Source organism: Chelmon rostratus, chromosome 15 (assembly GCF_017976325.1).
Source record: "Chelmon rostratus isolate fCheRos1 chromosome 15, fCheRos1.pri, whole genome shotgun sequence".
NCBI classification, from domain to species: Eukaryota; Metazoa; Chordata; class Actinopteri; order Chaetodontiformes; family Chaetodontidae; genus Chelmon; species Chelmon rostratus.
The window spans coordinates 14,993,387-15,013,136 of record NC_055672.1 but is presented as its reverse complement, the minus strand read 5'-3'; the positions used below and the strand labels follow the sequence as shown (position 1 = coordinate 15,013,136).

Sequence of the window (19,750 nt, the reverse complement as noted above, 5' to 3'; positions counted from 1 at the left end):
ACCTCATTATTTGCGGCCAATGTGTTAAAATGAGGCTTCTGTGATATAGCTACTCTGGAAGCAGCCGCTATTAAATAAACCAATCATTTCCACGGCCGCTCAATAATATGCTTATAAAAAATGCCACAAAATCCCTACAGCTAAGGGAGCCATGGATCTAATCAAGCAATAAATCCTCATATAGGAATATGAATTGTAAGCACAAAAACGGATTTCCTCTCTCATAGGGGCTTCAATGAAACTTCAACATAAAGTCGCTGTGGGATATAAGCCTTCCTTGGAACATAACACACAGAGATCAACAAATAATGACTCTGTAGCTACACCTTAGTCTGGCAGTTCAATTCGACAAAAAGGAGTCGTATGGTCTGGCTTTTGGCACCAATTGCTTTAATGTAGCCTGAATGTCTCATTTGAAGACAGTATGAATAATGACTAACATTATAGATAAACACCCCTTGGGGATTACAAGTGATCTGTCTGTTTCCTCCTGGCCTAGCTTACCCATAGAGGTCCCATGTTTCTGCCGTGGGAAAGATCCGAATGAAGCCTCCTCGTCTTTCATGCTCCTCCTTTATCCTCCTCAACACTTTGATCTATGTTAGTGAAAGAAAAAAATAGGCACGTTCTGAAAGAGTACTTTCAGGTTCCCATATTGCCTTTATTCAACAAAATCACACACACATCATGTCACAGGCTATCATTGTTAACACCTTACCTCCTCAGAAGTCAAGCTCAGAGTGCTGTCTCCTCGTCTAGGACCTAGCTTGTCTTTCGACCCATCTGTTTCTGAGTTACTGGCTGACGTGGGCCTCTGCTGCTACAGGGGAGAGGAGTAGAGACAATATTGCTCTAAACTAATACCAACCATGTACATGTACATGTCATTCCTCTCTTCAACATGAATATTTGCCAGTGTTAAAAACAATTGTGTTCTTTATAGGTTTTTATGAATTTAAGAACATGAATATTGTAAGAATAGTTGCAGTTCTTAGTTCTTTGGTAAAGAGGTCATCTTACTGACAAACAACACATAGATCTGAAACATAAGTCTCATTTATACATGGAAAATGCAAATTACACCCTCTCTTCTCTTCTCCCTGTCACATTAATGGAGCATTTTTGTTGTGCACTGGCATTCCTGGCTGCCTCCCCGCTGCATGCACTACCAGGCTGTGATTGACAACATTGGCATGCAGGTTGGAACTCTGGCCAGACAGCGGGGCACAACCCCACGGGATCACATGCAGAATTTGTCATCTAAATAGCAGGGGGATTACATTTAATTTGTCCAACACGGCTAAGAGGGATACAAAGGCAGCCAAAAAGTGACAAGGTCTAATCCTCCAGTAAAAGACTCAACTGTTGCCCCTAATCAGAGTAAAGGGAGAGGACAGGTTCTCTGAAGGCCCCTGGACTTCTTCAACAGCCTCTGTGACAGCACTGGTTTAGAGTTGCTCTGAGTCTCTGACACTCTCCTCAGCAAAGTTTTGGTGCATTGCCGCATTGAAAGCACTTGCTCACTGGGGCCACTTTGCTAATGTAATGAGAATTCTATTATATACAAGATTAGGAATCAATACAAGCGATCTGTCTGTCACAATGAAAAGGAGTAAAGCCACATAATCAAATAAGCAAAAAGCAGTGAGCAATTTCTTACCAGTAATGTAACAGGCATCAGGGAATTGCAAAAAAAGGACAAGGCAAAAGAAGATTAATATGTCTGAGTCGGAGGAAAACTCACCACTCTGCTGTGTGCAGTGGCTGTCCGTGCAGATGGAGGGTTCTAAGAGGCAACGGGTGAAGACAGTGAGTGTGGGTGAGCATCAGCATTACAAAAAAACATGCTACATCAACATGTAACAATGAAACAGTGTTACTGTTTGGTTAAACAGACCCTTTACACAATACAAGGTGGAGCAGAAATCTGTCTGATTTAGTAATCTCCCTACAGCAGGTCCTGCGCCAAATCTGGGTGCAGTAGTCGCGTGGAGGCAGCCAAGTGCATTAGCTGTTGTGGCATCATTAGGCAACAAGGCCTAGAGAGAGCATTAGTCACTTGATTAGAAATGATAAAACAATAAGCCACAAAGTGTAGCGCTTACAAACTGATGTCACTCATACACTGTAATGACATTAGCAGTTGTTTTGCATTACAGTGAATTTTCCATGAGGGTTAAGAGAATAGCTCAATGGCAGTGGCAGGAATGTACTGTAAGCAACAGAGAGACGAAGACAAGAATGGGAATGTTTCACAAGGAAGGGTGAATGAGTGCAACACTTGGCTTGGCACTTTCCTCTGTGTGTGTGTGTGTGTGTGTCTGTGTGTGTGCGCGTGCGCGTCTGTGTGTGTGTGTGTGTGCGCGCGCACACGCACATTCGTGAGACCATCCAGTACCTGTGTTCTTTGGGCTGCCGGTTGCTTGAGGCTGGGGTCCAGGGTGACTCGGTCAGAGCGTGGCTGTCTCGATAGGGGGTCCTGACACACAAATCCTGCGGGGACACAGAAGAGCTATAAAGGGGTTTATCAATGACATCAGGTCTTAAATATGTTACTCATTCCCATGACTGTCATACATTGCATCAGATCTTCAATGTTAGGTGCAAGAAACCAAAGCAGAGCAGGGGACACGGAGACCAAGAATTACATCTAATGTAAGAATATCACGACTCTCATATCTGTCCAATAAATATGAAGCTACAGGCAGCAGCTAGTCGGAATAGCTTAGCATAAAGACTGGAGACAGGGGGGATCAGCTAGTCTGGCTCTGTCTAAAGGTAACAAAATCTGCCTACCAGAACCTATAAAGCTCACTGATTAACACGGAACGTCTGGTTTGTTTGGTCTGTACAAAAACCAAAGTGTAAAAACAACAATTCAATGTTTTATGGGGGATTACGTGTCTAACTATTTCTTGTCTCCGAGCAGTTGCCAGGCAACCAGTGGAGAAGTTACGGCTCGTACCCCTCATAAAATGACAGATTTTTTTAAAAACACTGTTTTTTTGTACATATTAAAATAAAAGAGATGAACGTGTAATTAGTGAGCTTTAGAGGTGCTGGTAGGTGGATTTTGTTACGGATGGATGGAGGTTAGCGGTTTCCCCTTATTTCCAGACTTTATGCTAAGCTAAGCTAACCAGCTGTTGGATGTAGCCTCATCCTGTCATCTAACTCTGCCAAAAAGCGACTATTTAATCAGGGATACTGTATGTTTGTGACGCTCACTACTTTGGATTCATAGAGCTCCACATATTTACATTTTAGTGCATCTCAGTGGTAGCTGATAAGGGTGGGAAAAATGTTTGCAATTCACATTCCCCACAAAGACATTCCCACCCAGTCAATAAGAATTAAAATCTATAATCCTCTGTTTATTAATTCCCACACTCCCTCAAAGCTACTCATGGTAAAAGTGAAACGTTAAAGAAATCTGTTTATGTTGTATCTCGCAGTCACAGTTGAGTTGAATTAAGTCTATTGACAGCTTGAAGCTCGAGGCTATTTGTACTACCTCATCCAAGCCGTCAGGTAAGCATCAGGCCCCTACCGAGCTCTTGCCTAAACACAGCAATTATTACAAACACGGGCGACACAGACCTGACAGCTACATACGGGCAGAAAATGAATGTCAATGGAATGCTGTCATTATTTACAGGTCTGGGATGAAGCCCAAGTGTTATCAGCCAACAGTGACTTAGTTTGTTTGGTACATAATAGATGTGCTATGTTTTACATGCCACTGCTCATTTTCCCCAGATCCGCAGTAACGTCTTAGTCCAAAGATAACTGGCAATTTATGACTCTACTCTCTCATTTAATGAGCCGGAGGGAGGGGGGGGGGGGTTCAAGCCACAGCATGGCCTAGGCTGAGACACAAATGCATATGTACACTCACACACACACACACACAAACACACACACAATCCATTCCTTTAATATCATTAGGCTGAGACCACAGATAGACTTAATGGTTCAGTGGAAGTTTAGATGGATGCCTCCTAATCAGGGGGCTCTGTGTATCCTGTGAATTGTAACAAGGATAAATCAGAGGATTAAGTGAAGTTAAGAAATCAAGAGATGTGGAAGTTTGATTAACATACGTCTCATTTTTTACTAGATGTGTGCTTTTAACTTTCATCTACAAGGATAAGGATAGGCTTTCAAACTAAATGTGGTGGAGGTCAGGGAATGATAATCTCCTTGGTTTAAACTTAGATATCGCAAAATATCTTAAGCTCTTCCTCTGTATGAGAACTCAATAATTAAGAGGAAAGGAGACAAAACGGAGACACATCTCATTCCCTGCTGCAAACACTGTTGTATAAACAGTGTTTATCTCTGCCCTGGGCCAGGCATTTTTTATTTCTTCATGCTCAAGATTGCTTTAGTTTGACATGTCAGATCCAGTTTCTCAAGAGAGCTTAATGAGTACAAAACAACTAAGGTCTGTGTTGACAATTTTGTCCGCAAGTCATTTACTGTTAATTAATGAAGCCTGTGGTTTATTCTCTCAACACTGGAGCTCCCATTATGAAGCCATGCAGCTATTTTCTGCAGTTTGCACAAACTCAACGAGCGTAATGTTGGAAAACATTAAGCATTAAACAATAGACGACTGTCTCCACCTGCTTGGGACCTGGCGGGTACAAGAAAGGCCAAATAGGGTGTACGTGTTCAGAGTGAGACTGGTGAAGAAAATACAGCATAATTACAACATTTTCCATTTTACAGCAGCTTCTCAAAAATCAATATCTTCATCCCAATTTTACACTTGCAATTAATAATGTCTGTATATAAAAATATTATGTACAGTAACATTTATTTACTTTTTCCATTCAAATATTAAGTATGAGTAATCCTAAATTTTAGCTTTCAGTATCAAAGAACATCTTAATATTCAGTTTAAATTAGTTTGGAAAATGACTGCTAAAAATGATTTTGAAATAAAGGTGTTCCCTCTTAATTCTGTCGTCTGTTGGATCATTTCTAATGTATGCATTCTTAGTAACAAAAATCTATTATCTAATATCTTTTCTCTGAATTATAATGTGCTCTATTTACCCCCTCTGTTAATTATGTGGTGGCTAATAATAGAACTGTTTTATTTGATGTATTTTATTCGACCAGCATATAATTTACGAGTGTAACGGATTGAGACTTCTCTCTAAGCAGTGAATTTATACGAACTGAAAGTCTATGCAGTGCAATCGCTGGAGAAAAACTTTGGAAACAAATGGAAGTTGCATTTAGACATTGCTTCAGCATGCACTCACCCACAAGCGAAAACATGTCTGCAATCATGCTGGCCTTTATCTTCAGATCCAAGGGCGCATCACTGTAAATAAGTCGATTAAAAAAAAAAAAGATGAAAATTACAACACAAACACTTGCACAGAGTAGAGCAAAATGAGTCAACTGTCATAAGAAGATTCCGCTTTGTTGTTTGACTTTGACTAAACTGCCAAACTGACTAAAAACATTTGCAGGAAAAACAACATTTGTGCTACATCTCCAGCCTGAGGGTATGTTTTCACAGACGTGACTGCCATTTTCTTCAATGTGGCATTTTGTTAACCACTTTTTTGGGTTGCAAATTCAAAGAAAACCCCTTGTTTGAGCTGCGAGCGCAAAAGAAACAGTTTCAGTAAGAGATCCTCCTGAAACAGCAAAATAAAGAATCAAATGATTAAAACAGTGTTACTTACCAGGCAAGGGAGGGAGAAAGGTTCACCTCTAACAACCAGGGTTTGAGGTTGGAGTCAATGAGCACATCAAAACCATAGAGCTCTACAGAGGGAAACACGAAATGAATCAAAAGGTTTTCACCACAGTCTGAGACGTAAGCAGAGAGACGCTAGAAACCTCGGAGATCTGCTGACTGAAAATGAAGGATGAAGGGTATCAAAGTCACAAGAGTTTTATCATAGCCCCATTATGTGGCACTTGGCAGCATGGCCTATGCCTTTCTGCTACTGATTACACGCATGTTATGCACCCAATCATTCAAGAGAGAAACATTCACCAAAGCCTGCTACTGAGGGATTGTCCCAATTACATTAACTGAGTACATACACATTTCATCTGTCATGAAGCTGCTTACGTAAGACAGCAGATCAAAAACACGCTGTGGCTGTGAATATTTTCATACGTACAGGCAATAATTTTCTCATGACAGGGAAAGTTAAGCAGTCTACATATTGTCACTACATATTAACAAGAAGGACTGCGCACTAATGGGTCCCAGAAAAAGCTTCACCCCCATCGTAGAGTTAGTATCTTGTCCAACTGGGTCAATAAAATATGAACTCCAGAAGTACAAATGTGACAGTGTGTACCAAAAGGCAGAAACCTGGGGAAATAGAAATCCTGAAGCTATATATTGTATATACTTCAGTCCAATAATAGCTGAGCACTGAGTGACACAATAAAAGCCTTACAAAGTCGTCAGGAAGTTCCTGCGTAAAAATGCATCCATTCTATCCCAGTGTTCCCTCATTTCACTGACTGATATACGGTTCACTGCGACAGAGTTGGCCTGTGTGCCCGATGAAAGCCCCCACACTGCTCTGGGGAGTGTCACTCTAAAAGCCAACGACCCGCCGGCCCCAGCAGCAGCGTGCAGGGAAACCACAGCATTTTACAGGGATAGGGCAGAGCCCAGCAATAGAGCCAGAAGGAAAAATCCTTCTAATGGCACTTCAAACGAAAAGACTGTGTTGAGAATAGGCCAGGGGGGGTTTGGGGGTTTCAAAGTTGCCATAACCAGCACTGTTTGTTCAGGCATCCCAGGTCAGTGCCAAAGTTAAGCATACAAAAGCCAGCATGACAGCGAGTGATGGCTTGAATAATGGTAGGCTGAGCAATTCTAGTTTAACAGGACGAGTTAAATTTAATAGGCTGTACATTACTTCTTGTAGTCAAACAAATCTCCACCCTGACTTGACAAAGATCTCTGTTAGATGTAAACTTCGCTCTCATGAAATGAATCTATGAGGAGCTATGGGTACAGAGTGTGGATCTTCTGTCTAACTTTGGCATATGCGCTTTAATGTTGGTCCAGAACTGTTAACTGATTGTATCATCAGGGTTATCTCAGACTGGACTACAAGTCTATACCAGATACAAAAGGTGGTATGGAATTGCACTAAAGGAAATGTAGGGTCCAGGGTTTTTCCAGGCCACTTCTATTTTGACTGCAATCTGTCTCCCGCGGGTCCCCCAACTTTATAAAAGTGTGAATACTAAATCACTGGAGTAGGTTTTTAAGATTAAGAAGCCACATTTCCTGAAAACATTAGCAGCATGGAGGTTTTTTTTGTTTTGTTTTGTTTTTTGGTATGTTTTCATTATCTGTATTAAGACAAGTTGGAGAAAATGCACACTAGATTTTGTTCATTGGGCTGTATTACATGGGTCAAGAGCTCAAAAGGTGCTGGCATCATGATGTCCAAATTGGTGTGATTGCAAACTGTATTTTCATGGTGGAACTGAACAAAGTCTGCCATACATCCCTGAGCCAAGACCTGCAACTGAAGCTGCCTCTGCCATCTTTAACTTCTTTAACTTCTGAGGATGGACTGGACCCCCACTGCTAAACAGCTCTCGCTTAAGCAGAGCACTAGGATTTTATTTTCCACTTGCAGGCTTATCCCATTCTATCCACTTATGTGTAAAAACACACACACACAGATCGAGACTAAAAGAGAGATGGCGAGGGCGCGTGTGTCATAAAACATGATGCATTAGTCTTGGGGAAGGGAGAGCTGGAATAAATGGGGCTGAGCCTGCAGTGCTTCACCAGTGGCACCACAACAACAGGGGAAAATGGGGAGGTGTTACACCACCTCACCAGCCTCCGACAAGCAGACTCCATGTGCCGCGCATTTTCCCCCAATTAGGAGCAGACGCCGCTCCTGCCCCATGAGCCTGCGGAGCCGCTCGCTGCTAGACACGTTTGCTCGATGGCTCGACCGCTGCTGGGGGAGCGTGGTTAAATGTGCCCACAGAGAGCCCACAACAAGCATCACAGACCATGAGAGGAGAGGCAGCGAACATCCACATCACACCCATTAAAGAAGGAGGGAGAGAAAAAATGTGACAGAGAAAAGGGATGATGAAGAGCTTCTTTTTTTTATTATTGGATGGGCGCTGCTGGAAACTTCACCACAATAGACAAACGCCCAAAAACAATGATCTCCCCACCCTGACCGTGCAGCCTGCTGGACCACAACAACAACAGCAACATAAAGTATTTCCTTTATGTGTGTTTTCTCCATAGGCGAGGACAATTGAATTACTCTTGCATCACTCTGGGATAAATTATTGCTGCTGAGCTGTTTCACTGCTGTTGCAGGGAGCAGCTTGGAGCCACAATCATGAAAACACTCTGAGGACAACAAATTAAAGTTACAGTTAACACTCTGTAGCCTTATTACGATAGCAGGGCCCAATCCATTAATCACCCTTAAAAAGATTTTGAATTAAACAGCAGCCGCACTGTCATCATAGGCATACCAGCACTGTGCTGCAGTGAAATGTGGGAGTATCTGACAAATCTAAAACAGGGAGAGTGGTTCACAGACGGGGGATCCAACCACACAGCACTTAATGAGGGACGTTCAGTGGAACACAGGACCAGTAAGTGGAATGTTTTGCGTGTAATAAAATAGGCCTTTGGCTTGGCTAATCAGATCTTAGTCAAAACATCTCGTAATCAGCATCCCTCAGCAAAAAAGCCTGTCCATTAATCACACAGCAGCGGTAAGGAGCTGCATGGGTGGCATTTTCTCCCCACAGACACACACACACTTCTTACCAATGCAAAAACAAAAAATCTGTTGTTTTTATTTCTTCCCACATGAGACATTATGGAGCTATAAAAAGATTTTGTTACAGTATGCCCATTTAGATACGGATGTGCAATTTGAGCAAAGGGAAGAAATCTCATTTGAAAACAATAAACATTGTATTAAAGCCATTAATAGACATTAAAATGGCAGGGAACAATTTGCAGTAAATTAAGATTATAATGTGCTTTATGATCTTGCATGGCTCCCTTCCAGACAAGCCAGAGACCGTATAAAAACTCTTAACAATGGCTGCTTTTATCAGCACATTCACTGCCCTAACACGCATGTATTCTCTGCCTGCATTCTGATGCTCTACCTGTTTACTATTACAGGCAGCTGCCGAGGCCCAGGATGAATGCCGCCCGGGTGGATTGTAGGTGGCAGGAGGAGTGGGAGTGAGGGTAGGTGCAAGGAAAGGAGAGAGGCAGCTGAGGCTGACAATGGCTGACTGAACACGACTCCCTGGCAGTTTGGGCGGGTTTTGTTTAAGAGACAAGAAAAGATGGGCTCCCTAAACAGACCTCTTTGTTTATAAAACTTTTGCTTTACACTGGTTCCTACACGTCTCTGTATTCATACCATCCATACATACTCACACATGCACAGGGAGTTTGCATGCAACACGGCCACACTGTGCGAGACAGATCAACAGAGAGAGGATGAGGGTGGTCCTCTGGAACCGTCAGTGTCTCTGTTTGGAAACTTAATCCTGCAGAGAGACTATGAATGCTGTAATTAACTTGCTTGGGGCTATCTGAAGACAACAAAATTACACTTAATTCAATAGTAAACTGATATGGCTGAAGCAGGGTAACTTGCATGTTCACAGCAGACCACAGTGTATTATGTATCTTAGTAAAAGGTGTAGAACCTAATTGCTTTTGTACTACACAAAGACATTGCTACAGTATCCGTGTCTATACAGGTCTCTATAGGCTTACTTTATGTAATATAAGATTTCAGCATTGTTCAACCAATACGAAAGTGAACTCCCAAGTAATTATTTTGTTGCTGTTTCATTTCAAAATAAAAAATTCACAAAAGATGGCAGCACTGTACTTTCGAACTGCATTCTTAGATTTACACTGTATATTTACTATTCGATACTGAAGAAATATCAGATGACCCTGTTTACACAGAAGCAGAGTTCTCTTTATATGTGCTAAGGAATGTAAATACAAATATGGCTCAGAGCAGTATGTAAATTTACATGGTATCAACGACTGCTCTATAAAGCACTTTTGTGATTGGGACATGGGGTTGTGTATTAACAAATATTCCAGGATTAGAATAAGAGCAAACTTGTTCACCTGCTCACACCAAAGGTATGTGTCATCAGGTTGCTTACTCGTGTCTATGAAGTATATATGAGAGTCAGTTTGAGGCTTGGTAAGCCATATTTTCCTGTTAATACCTGCATGGTCACCATTCACACCCTGGGCTAATGTGGTTTTTCACCCTAGCAGCGATGCTCAGTGTGCAGATAGCATCTTCATGCAGGTCTTATAGTGTGAATCCATGCTGCTACGCACCCAATACAGCCCAAACAACCACCAATCAGGGGGGCTGTTTTGTCTACAGAAGCCTGTCACAACTGCAAAGCCCTTTATTTTTCTAACATCCGAGAGGTGAAAGAGAGTGTGAGCAGGAGAGGGAGAATTCTATGCAAACAGAAACAGCGAGAGAAGAGGAAAAAGAGAGTGAAAAAGAGACAGCGGTGCCGAGGGAGGCTTGGCCGATGCGCTCGCTTTCAAACCCCAAATCTCAGAGAGACTGCCAGACAGAGAGAGAGAGCGCAGACAATTAGTGCCAACACTAACATGGGTAATGGCTCCAAAATGGAGTTCACACGAGCCCGCTGCTAGGCAGAAGCAGCCAAGAAAACAGTCAGCCTAAATCAGTCAGACCTGAATGGCAACAGAGAGGAGGAAGCAAATTCCTGCTTCAGTCAATAGGCCCTCCACGACCCGGCAGCCGGTCAGAGGGCAGCAACAGGCAGGAAGGCTCCACACTGAGGAATGACTGTCTACAGCCTCAGCTCGGCTCAGTGGAGAAATAGTATAGAGGAACTGCCGGACAATGAATATGAAACTGAAAGGAAATGTGAGGGGTGTGGTAGTTTGTGTATGACCAAGTATGACTGAGTGTATCTGCAGTGCACTGCGAGCGATTGTCTGTTTTCCTGGACAGCTTGTTTTACCACTGATGCCCTTCACCTTCAAAATAGCCACTAGATCAGTGCAGGTTTAAACAGAATAGATTTAGGTTTACTGGGGTGCAGCAAACACCTGTTTGGATCATTCCACAGGTAAACAGGTTCACCAGTAACAGGTGATAGTATCATGATTGGGTATGAAAGGAGCATCCTCAAAAGGCTCAATCGTTCACAAGCAAGGATGAAGCGAGGTTCACCACTTTGTGAACACATGATTGTATGAAGGATGTTACTACATGGGCTCAGGAACATTTCATAAAACTGTTGTCGATAAACACAGTTTGTTTGCAAAGGACTGCATTCTGTTATTATTTATGTTTTACACAGCGTCTCAACTTTTCTGAAAACAGGGTTGTATTAATCAAGCAGAAATACCAAAAAAAAAAAAAAAATTTGGGTTTACTTACTGTATGGTCAAAAACATTTCAAGAAGAATGTGAAATGATTACCGAAGCAGTTTGTCTTGTGGGGAACAAACATCTTGCAGGCGGTGGCTATCTGTTGTTCAGCACTCAGCACAGCTTTGATGATGAGGTCCTCCACCTGTCTCATCAGCACTGGAATAGACAAAATTAACAGAAGACTGTTGTGCACCACTCAAAAATTCTACTTAGACAGTTTTTGTTAGAATCTATGGGAAAAAATTGAGCAGGGGCTCAGATATGCAACCCCAGACTAGGTCAGTTTTCCCTTTGCATGGACAATAAAACAAAAAGGAAAAGATGAAAAGGAGGCGAAAAGGAACAAAACGAAGGTTTGACTCACATGTGGTGTCCTTCCCCTCCTGCTTCAAATACCTCAACACTGCACTCATACTCCACTTGTTCCCATAATCCTCAACTTCAGGGTCATCGCAGCTGAAAAGGAAGAAATGCACTTCAAACGCCCATGTTACAATAAATGGATGAGTCAATCCGGCTTCCCATAACAGCATTCAATGTATGTTAATCTGTGATGAAAGTTACCTGACATAATCGCTGCTCTTTTTGTTCACGCTGTAGTTAGTGAGATGCATGAATGTGTTCTTGATGTTCTTTGAAGTCCGGTCATACTTGACTGTGGCAAACCTGGTGTTTATTTGTGCAATAAAAAAACACAACTTGTCATCAATCAGTTTCACTACACGTCCGTCATAATGACCACGTTCATGCAGCTGACACTTGATTGAATGATAGGGGTACTTGGGAGAGAGATTAGTTTCTGGCAATGTTTGAGAGGAGTGGATGCCACATGTGCAATAATGAGAATTCCTTGGCACGCACTGTGTACCTGAATACCAACACAACCCGAAGGAATGTCAAGAGATAAAAGTGGGATTCAGAATTTGGCCATGATTTATTGCTCACAGTTCATAATCAAGCCAGCAAACAAGAGGGCGGTGGCACTCTGTTTCCAGCACACACCTCTATCAGACTGAACAGAAGAGCCAGTCGTTCCATTAATCATCTACCCTTTCCTGACCTACCTGCGCCTGATAATAGCCTCCCCCTGGATTAATAAATTATCCCTGCTCTAAATACCAACATCCAATAAATACAGTGCAATTACACCAAGACACAATCAGCAACATCTGACGCGCACATCCAACAACTGGAACAATAGAGCTTTGTTTCAAAGTCACCACACAAAACACACTCTCTACACAGCAGCTGGTCTGAAAAGTTAAGGCTGCCCTCTTCTGGCCACTGAGTGAGCACCAGTGGATGCGCCTCAGGCAGTGTCTACACTGGATCACTATTACAAGTCGCCTTAAGGACAGAGAGATTAATTACTCTTAACAAGCAATGGAAGATTTCAATAACTACTAATGTGTAAAACACATCTGTGGTCAATTATTTTTAAATTTTATCAAAACTGAATTGACTTTATTACAACTCTTCACATTAAGGGCTTTTAAGAAGTGCATTTCCCCAATAGTGCCACAAAAAATGCAACAACCCACACACAGCTCACCTGGCCAGGCCCTCCTCATACACATAGATGAGGACTGGATCGTATGATGTTACCAGCACGTACAAACGCATATCAAACTTGAACTCTGTGAACAAAAACAAAGAAATACAGGGTGATTCAGTTAGTTGATTCAGAATACCAAAACAAAGCCTACACATTAAGCTGTGTCTGTAGCCATTAAGTGGCAAAGAGCAACTCACCGTCTATCAGCAGTGGATTATTAATATAGCGAGACACCAAGATGTTTTCATCCATTGAAATCTGATTTGGCTGCAGATGACACACAGAAACAAAGACAACAACGAGGAAGATGAAGGCAGCGATTTTCATAATCATTTGGAACAGATTTAAAGGGACAATCCGTAACGTTCCACAAGATAACATGGGGAAATGTCATTAACTGACCAAGTAACATAGTTAATAGTGTTGATTATTTACTACAGTGATGAAGTCAGAAGGTATTTTCAATTGGACCTCTATCAGCAGCGGAGTATGAATAGCATTTCTATAGCAAATGCACCATTTTTTTGTGTTAGCCAGCACACATTCATTCATATACAACAGCTTTAAATTGTGAATTCCAAATAGATGATGTGACACTGCTGTTAACCATTAACATCAAAGAATCACCAGAGCAAGAAAAGTTGGAGACTGCAATGACACTGGCCATAGCAGGTCAACATTAAATAACAGCCTATAAAAACACAATCTGGTGGTGGGAGATGGGTCATTTATGAGGTTGAAATGTGTTGCAGGTGGCGAAGTTGAGAAGAGATGTGATGGGGAGGGGAGCATGTGGGGGGGGGGGGGTGTAACCTCAGTGCTGGCTACAGTTCAGAGAAAACCTGAAGCAAAAAAATGGACGTATTTCTTTCTTCTCTCCAAATATCGCTTTGACATTCTTTCCACTGTTTCATAAAAATGCCTGAGAAGAAGAAGAATCGTGCATATGTTTTCCAAGAGTGAGAACCTTGTTGAGCTCCTCCAAAAGCCAGGGCCTTGGGAGAGTGTGATTTACTCCACACTTAATGTCTGAAACGCTGGTTGATACTCATTTCAAAGACAGCTGTATCTGCACACCCCTCCCCCGACTGACTGTTTCACACAGTATTTTTTAAGTCAGTATGTTTACAGTTAACTCCCACAAGGTTGGCCATTAATGTGAATCAGTGTTAACGCATGAATCAGAAGGAACTTTTCACACACGGACAAAAAAGCAGATAAGTTGTTTCCCTCTGCTTCCAGCCTGTGCTAACCGAAGCTAACCATCTGCTGGCTGTATCTTCAAAGCTATTCTGCAGATATGTGAGTGGTATCATTCTTCTCACCTCACAGTGAGGGAACAAATGACCTTATTTCCCAAAATGTCAGACTATTCCACTAACACAAAGCTTTATTCATTCAAATCTCAAATGCAAAACAATGGCAGAATACAAACAGTTTTGCCAGCTAAACACAGTAATATGCAAAAGGCATATAAAAACGTGATTTATGTCTATACAAACAAATTCACTCCAGCCTCAAAAACAGGTTTATTTTGGGTCACTGCATTAGTCTGAAAGAGGTAACAGAGCAGTGGTTCCCAGCTTGGCCAGCAGATTCAAGGGATAAGAAAGAAAATATAAAATAGTTCTGATCTGTTCTGACCTAATTTTGTATTATCATTCTTGACCTTGGAAACAGCATTAACTTTCACAAGAAAAAAGACCTATATATAGAAATGCCAAACATTCTCTGGATCCAGTTTGTGAGGACTCAGTATACAGAATATCTTTCAGTTTTCAGTAAATAAACAGTTGTTTTAAAGGCCAAACAAAAAAACAATTATTTAAGGCTATAACGGGCAGATTAATTGATAATGACAATTTTTGTTGCCCTACTTCCATCTCTTCCTCCAAATCAAACAATCAGAAAAAAAACCCTTTGGTTGAACTGCTCACAACCTGTGTCAACACTGAGGACATAACCTGTGATGAGGTTTCACAAGTGGTTATTGCTTCATTTTGCAGAGTCACAAGCCAAAAAGCTTGGGAACACTGTGTGAGAGCTTTATAACTCTTGTGGGCAAAATTACTCACATTGCTGACCAAGTAGATGCCTCGCCCTCTTGAAGATGCTACTGGTTTGATAATCCATGGGCCCTTGTCCTTGGCAAAACAACCTGAGATTGAGACAGGAAAGAGATGTGTATGTTTAGAGTGACTGTGAGCATATCATAAAGAGAAGTCTTCTTTGTCAAACAGGGTCAGATAAGAGGTATCTTACTGCAGAATTCCTGGTACTCAGAGGGAAGCACAAATGTCTGAGGAACAATGTGGAAGTTTTTGAAGCCATGAGTCTGCTGCATTCGCTGGATGTTTTTATACAGGCGGTCTTTGCGCGTCAGTTCATATGATCTGGAAAGGAGCACAGCCTCCAGTTTAAAATGCTCCAGCGCTCCACTCTACAGTTTCGACACTGACAGAACAAAAATAAATGCATACATAACAGCGATATATCGCCCTCTGCCTGACAGTATGATTCCTTTCATGTTTCAGAGAGGCACCCGTCCAAACTAAATACTTTGCAGCCGAAGCCAACAAACACATAGCCTGAACTGGCGGGCTTAGAACGACCCAGTGGTGATATTTATAACACAGAAAACAGTGGCAATACACTCATACATTTGAGCACTCTATTATACCTGGGAAAGTGGTTGACCTTCTGGAAGTCTTGAAGGCTGCGTAGTACATAAGGCTTGAGGTGAGATCCTGTCCACATGAGGTTAAAGTCATTACTATTGGGGTGAATCTGAAAAACAGACAGAATGATTGACTTCACTTGACAGGCTGGATCAAATAATTTAGATTCAGTACACACAGAGCAAATGATCTTTGCAAAGGGACCACTAAAAAAAGCGTAAAACCAAGGGTAGCCATTGGTGTTCATACTCAATATGCTCTGCAGAGTTTCCAGTCACAAACAGCAGTATTATATTCTGATATCCATCACATTTGACAGCTCGGTTAAATTAAATCTAAGAAGCAGATCAGACACTTTACCACTAACCTGGAGAAATGCAGCCTGCGTTTTAGAAATTATCTCAAAAGGAGGGCCAACTCACAGATTTTCATCACCCTGGTATTATTCTATCTGTTTTGTTTTGTTTTATTCCAACAATTCGTTAGGAGGCAGAGTTCACATGGCCGCTCGGTGTCTAGGGGAGAGCCAGATGTTTGCAATAAAGGCTTATTAAAGTTTGGCTCTGTCGCAGCTGTGGTAGACACTCGTCTGCCTTTGATGATGGGTTAGCGGGAGTCAAGAAGCATTGAAATGAAATAAAAAAGGAATTAATTGTAACTGCTTGGAAAGAGCTATAATAGGGATTGTGTGCCCTCGTGAAACAGGATTAATGCTCTTGAGGTCATTTAGATTTTTTTTCCATGGATGCATTCCCGGGTTTTGACATCGGCATTGTCAGTAAAAAGAAATAAAACAGCACCACTATCCTGTATCCTACACAGCAGAGAGGTACATAAATAGCTCGTGCAGCTAAAAAACAACACGTTTTTACAAGATTTAAGGCAATCTTTCTAAATTTGCATGATTTAGTGGAGAACATTACCTCATGGAATCCATGATTGGTGAGTATTCCTCGTACCAGCCGGCTCTCTGTGCGCACAATCTTGAAGGCCATACGATATCGCTCTATGCAAATAAAACAAGAAAATATCGTTAGTTTCCAAATTACTCAAGGCTCAAAATTTTAATTCTATTATCATTACTTCTCTCGTAGCCATTTTATAGCTTCAACAAACTGTGGTATACCTCCAGTAGAGCAGATATTTCCATCTTTTGAAACAGCAGCTTCAGGGAAAAACAAGAGAACTGGGATGGTCTTGCTAATGCCACTCCACGCAATGCTTGGATGGTCTCTGGTGGACAAATAAGTAGATGATAAAAAGTCACAGCTAGCTTAGTTAGGCAGATTTTCTAAATGTTTTCAAAGTCTGGGACCCACAGAAAGGTCAGAAATCAAATAACATGGACCTTTCACAAAGAAAAAAACCTCCCAGTAACAATGTCTTGGAGATGCACTCCAGGGTGAAAATCTCCCACATGATTTTATATGGGCAGTTTACCTAATGCTCAGGGAATGTATCCTGACATGATGTTTGTTTCAGTGAGGCCGATAGAGACAGAACCACACACAGTTTCAGGACGTGCTGGGCAATAACAAACCCATGTACTGTACTAACAAATAGCCTTGTAAAACTGCAGACTATCTGATAGTACCAGACACAGGCTGCTTATCAGGGGATAAAAATAAGATAAGGTAGCATGAAGATGGAGAAGAGCTCAATCAGGCATGGACAATCCTGATAAGGGGGAGAGGCATGTAAACACTTGCTTAAGCATCCAGGTATTTCAGACAAAACGACACATATCTTTTTCACCGTTGTGGCTTTGTTGCAAGCTCTTAAAAAAGGCACTGTGCTCATATTTATCTGCTGTTTATTTTAAACGCAAAACATCATCAAGACTACTGAGATACTGTGGACAAAAGCTGTGAAAGGTCTTTGACAAAAGACCAAACTGCTGCCATCACAGTCATTTTTTAACAAAGTATGACCATTTAATTTGCACATATCTGGTTATATATGCAGATGATTAAATGTTTGTTTAACTTTCAAAATACATAAAGGTCTTGTTCCTCTCATACTATCAGAATTCATGAAGAAAACCATACCTAGGTACTTCAGGAGCATGACTTGACTAGAATAGATCTCTGACTGGTGTGAGAAACCTAACAACATATGGTTTTGCAAGAAATTTTAAAATCTGTTTACTTGACACCAAAAGTGGCAAAACTGTTATCCTGGATCCACGAATGTCCGGTAAGCCTACATAAAATGTCCATGCTAACATGTGATCGGTAATAGTATTATCAAGCATCTGTTCTTATGTTTTTGTTCTTTTTATATTCATCAAATACAATACAATGCTGAGTTCAAATAAATGTTAAATGCATTTTCAAGCCTCTATGCTGCAAATATAATGTTCAGTCTTGTGTGCTATGTTGGCTTTGTTTGCATGCATGCTTTGTGCCATAAATGTGCAGTACATGTGCACACATGTGTTTGTCTTCGTGCATGCTAGGTGCTTCCTGTGTTTGCCTGTAATGCTATCCTTTGCTGTCCTTTGCATTCTGTAGTGTGGTCTGTCACCAACTTTTACTTCACATGAATGTCAACTGATATCAACAGTCCCTAATAAATAAAGTAATAACAACAGTACTGACCAGCTGGAGGTTAAACCCTAATACTAAGCAATCCAAACTAATTCAGGAGTTGGAAATTAGGCTAAAAGCAGGTGGCACAGAGGTTCTCAGTAAGGTACAGTATGACTAAGTATAGCTTAAGAGGGAATTAGTTGGCAGAGACAAGATAACATAGACCAACTGTTGCAGCTATGATCTACAGCTAGATGCTCTCCTCTCTCATTCAGTTAAACTTTCATCAATTATGCAAAATGAAAGCTAGCTGTAGGCTTCATTTTGTCTAAATGTATCTCAGCATAAATTATTAAGCAGGGCTCAGGACATCTTCTGTAATCCTAAGTAAGAGTATATTATGTATTCAACAAGCTATGGCAAGTTGCATGAGGACTTTGGTACAGTCGAAAGAAATGAATGATGCTTTTGGTCAGCATGATGTCACATTACTACTGCATTTAGAGGGAAATCTCCAGAAGGATCAGTGGGCTAAGAACCTAAGTGACACTAAAGGAGACCTGTCTAATTCAGACAGCCACGTCTACAAGCTGCAGAGACTGAGAGCAAAATCCTATTCCACTCAATAGTCTGTAACTGTCTAAAAGCAATGCAAACATAGCAAGGGGCGAGCCTGTTTTGGAAGAAAAAATACTCCAATTTAAAGCACAAGAATGAACATTCTGGTTTAGGATGTCCTTAATGTGTTCTAATGTAGAAGTCTGCACAGACTTGTTAAAGGCTAATCAACATTGAAGTGACTCTGGGATGATTTTACTTTTGAATGTGTGACAATACCCCATTACAAACGTTTTGGGTGTGTTTCTGACAAAACTGACTTGGCTTGACAACAGGCAACATAAACATGACAACAGAAAACTAACATTTCTATTTAATTATTTAACTTCAAGATTCTACAGTAGCCAGAGCAGAACTGCAAACTCGTATACTCGTACTTGTAATAACACTTACTCTTGCTCGTCTTCTGAGGAGGATTCAGAGTCCTCCTTATCCCTGATCACAGCTGGCATCTTCACAGTAAAAGGAGAGCTGCCCGGTGAAATCTGCCTGGGATCAAGTGTCTAGGGTGTACCATGGCACCTACAAACACGTAGTGAAGTCACTGAATAGCTTAGATCAATTCAAATCAACGCCAGTCCATTCGCGCAAAATATTACATTAATAACCACGTTACTGAGGCTCACTAACAAAGAATGTAAGATTCGTGAAACAATGCTTTACATTTAGCACAGTTAGCCAAGACCAACTGCGTATAGCTATGTTTATCATGGTAGTGAAATTACGCTATACATATATTAACGTTGTATATTAGACAGTAGCCACGAAGACTAAACCCTGACAGCCAAACAAGCGTTAACTAAACAAGAATGGTTACTGATATGCTTACTTTACGTATGGGAAGCTAACCAGGTAAAGTCTGTTTAGTCTGAGACCGCGTACACGTTTTTATAATGCCAT

The 19,750-nt window shown here is 41.3% G+C and overlaps 1 protein-coding gene across 1 annotated transcript in view; it reads right to left on the bottom strand.

Moving 5' to 3' along the window:
• Window positions 1-19,347, bottom strand: part of ttll5 (tubulin tyrosine ligase-like family, member 5) — a 45,931-nt gene extending 26,584 nt beyond the window's left edge. Inside the window, exons 1-17 of the mRNA XM_041953479.1 lie at window positions 19,244-19,347; window positions 16,828-16,934; window positions 16,625-16,707; window positions 15,704-15,810; window positions 15,286-15,416; window positions 15,099-15,181; window positions 13,221-13,290; window positions 13,021-13,105; window positions 12,033-12,134; window positions 11,833-11,924; window positions 11,517-11,624; window positions 5,709-5,790; window positions 5,277-5,338; window positions 2,399-2,493; window positions 1,745-1,786; window positions 719-820; window positions 505-596 (exon numbers count right to left, since the gene is read on the bottom strand). Coding sequence (XP_041809413.1) covers window positions 505-596; window positions 719-820; window positions 1,745-1,786; window positions 2,399-2,493; window positions 5,277-5,338; window positions 5,709-5,790; window positions 11,517-11,624; window positions 11,833-11,924; window positions 12,033-12,134; window positions 13,021-13,105; window positions 13,221-13,290; window positions 15,099-15,181; window positions 15,286-15,416; window positions 15,704-15,810; window positions 16,625-16,707; window positions 16,828-16,934; window positions 19,244-19,302 — 1,502 coding nt within the window. The 5' untranslated portion in view covers window positions 19,303-19,347. The remainder of the gene's footprint in view (window positions 1-504; window positions 597-718; window positions 821-1,744; window positions 1,787-2,398; window positions 2,494-5,276; window positions 5,339-5,708; window positions 5,791-11,516; window positions 11,625-11,832; window positions 11,925-12,032; window positions 12,135-13,020; window positions 13,106-13,220; window positions 13,291-15,098; window positions 15,182-15,285; window positions 15,417-15,703; window positions 15,811-16,624; window positions 16,708-16,827; window positions 16,935-19,243) is intronic.
• Between the last annotated feature and the right edge of the window lie 403 nt (window positions 19,348-19,750).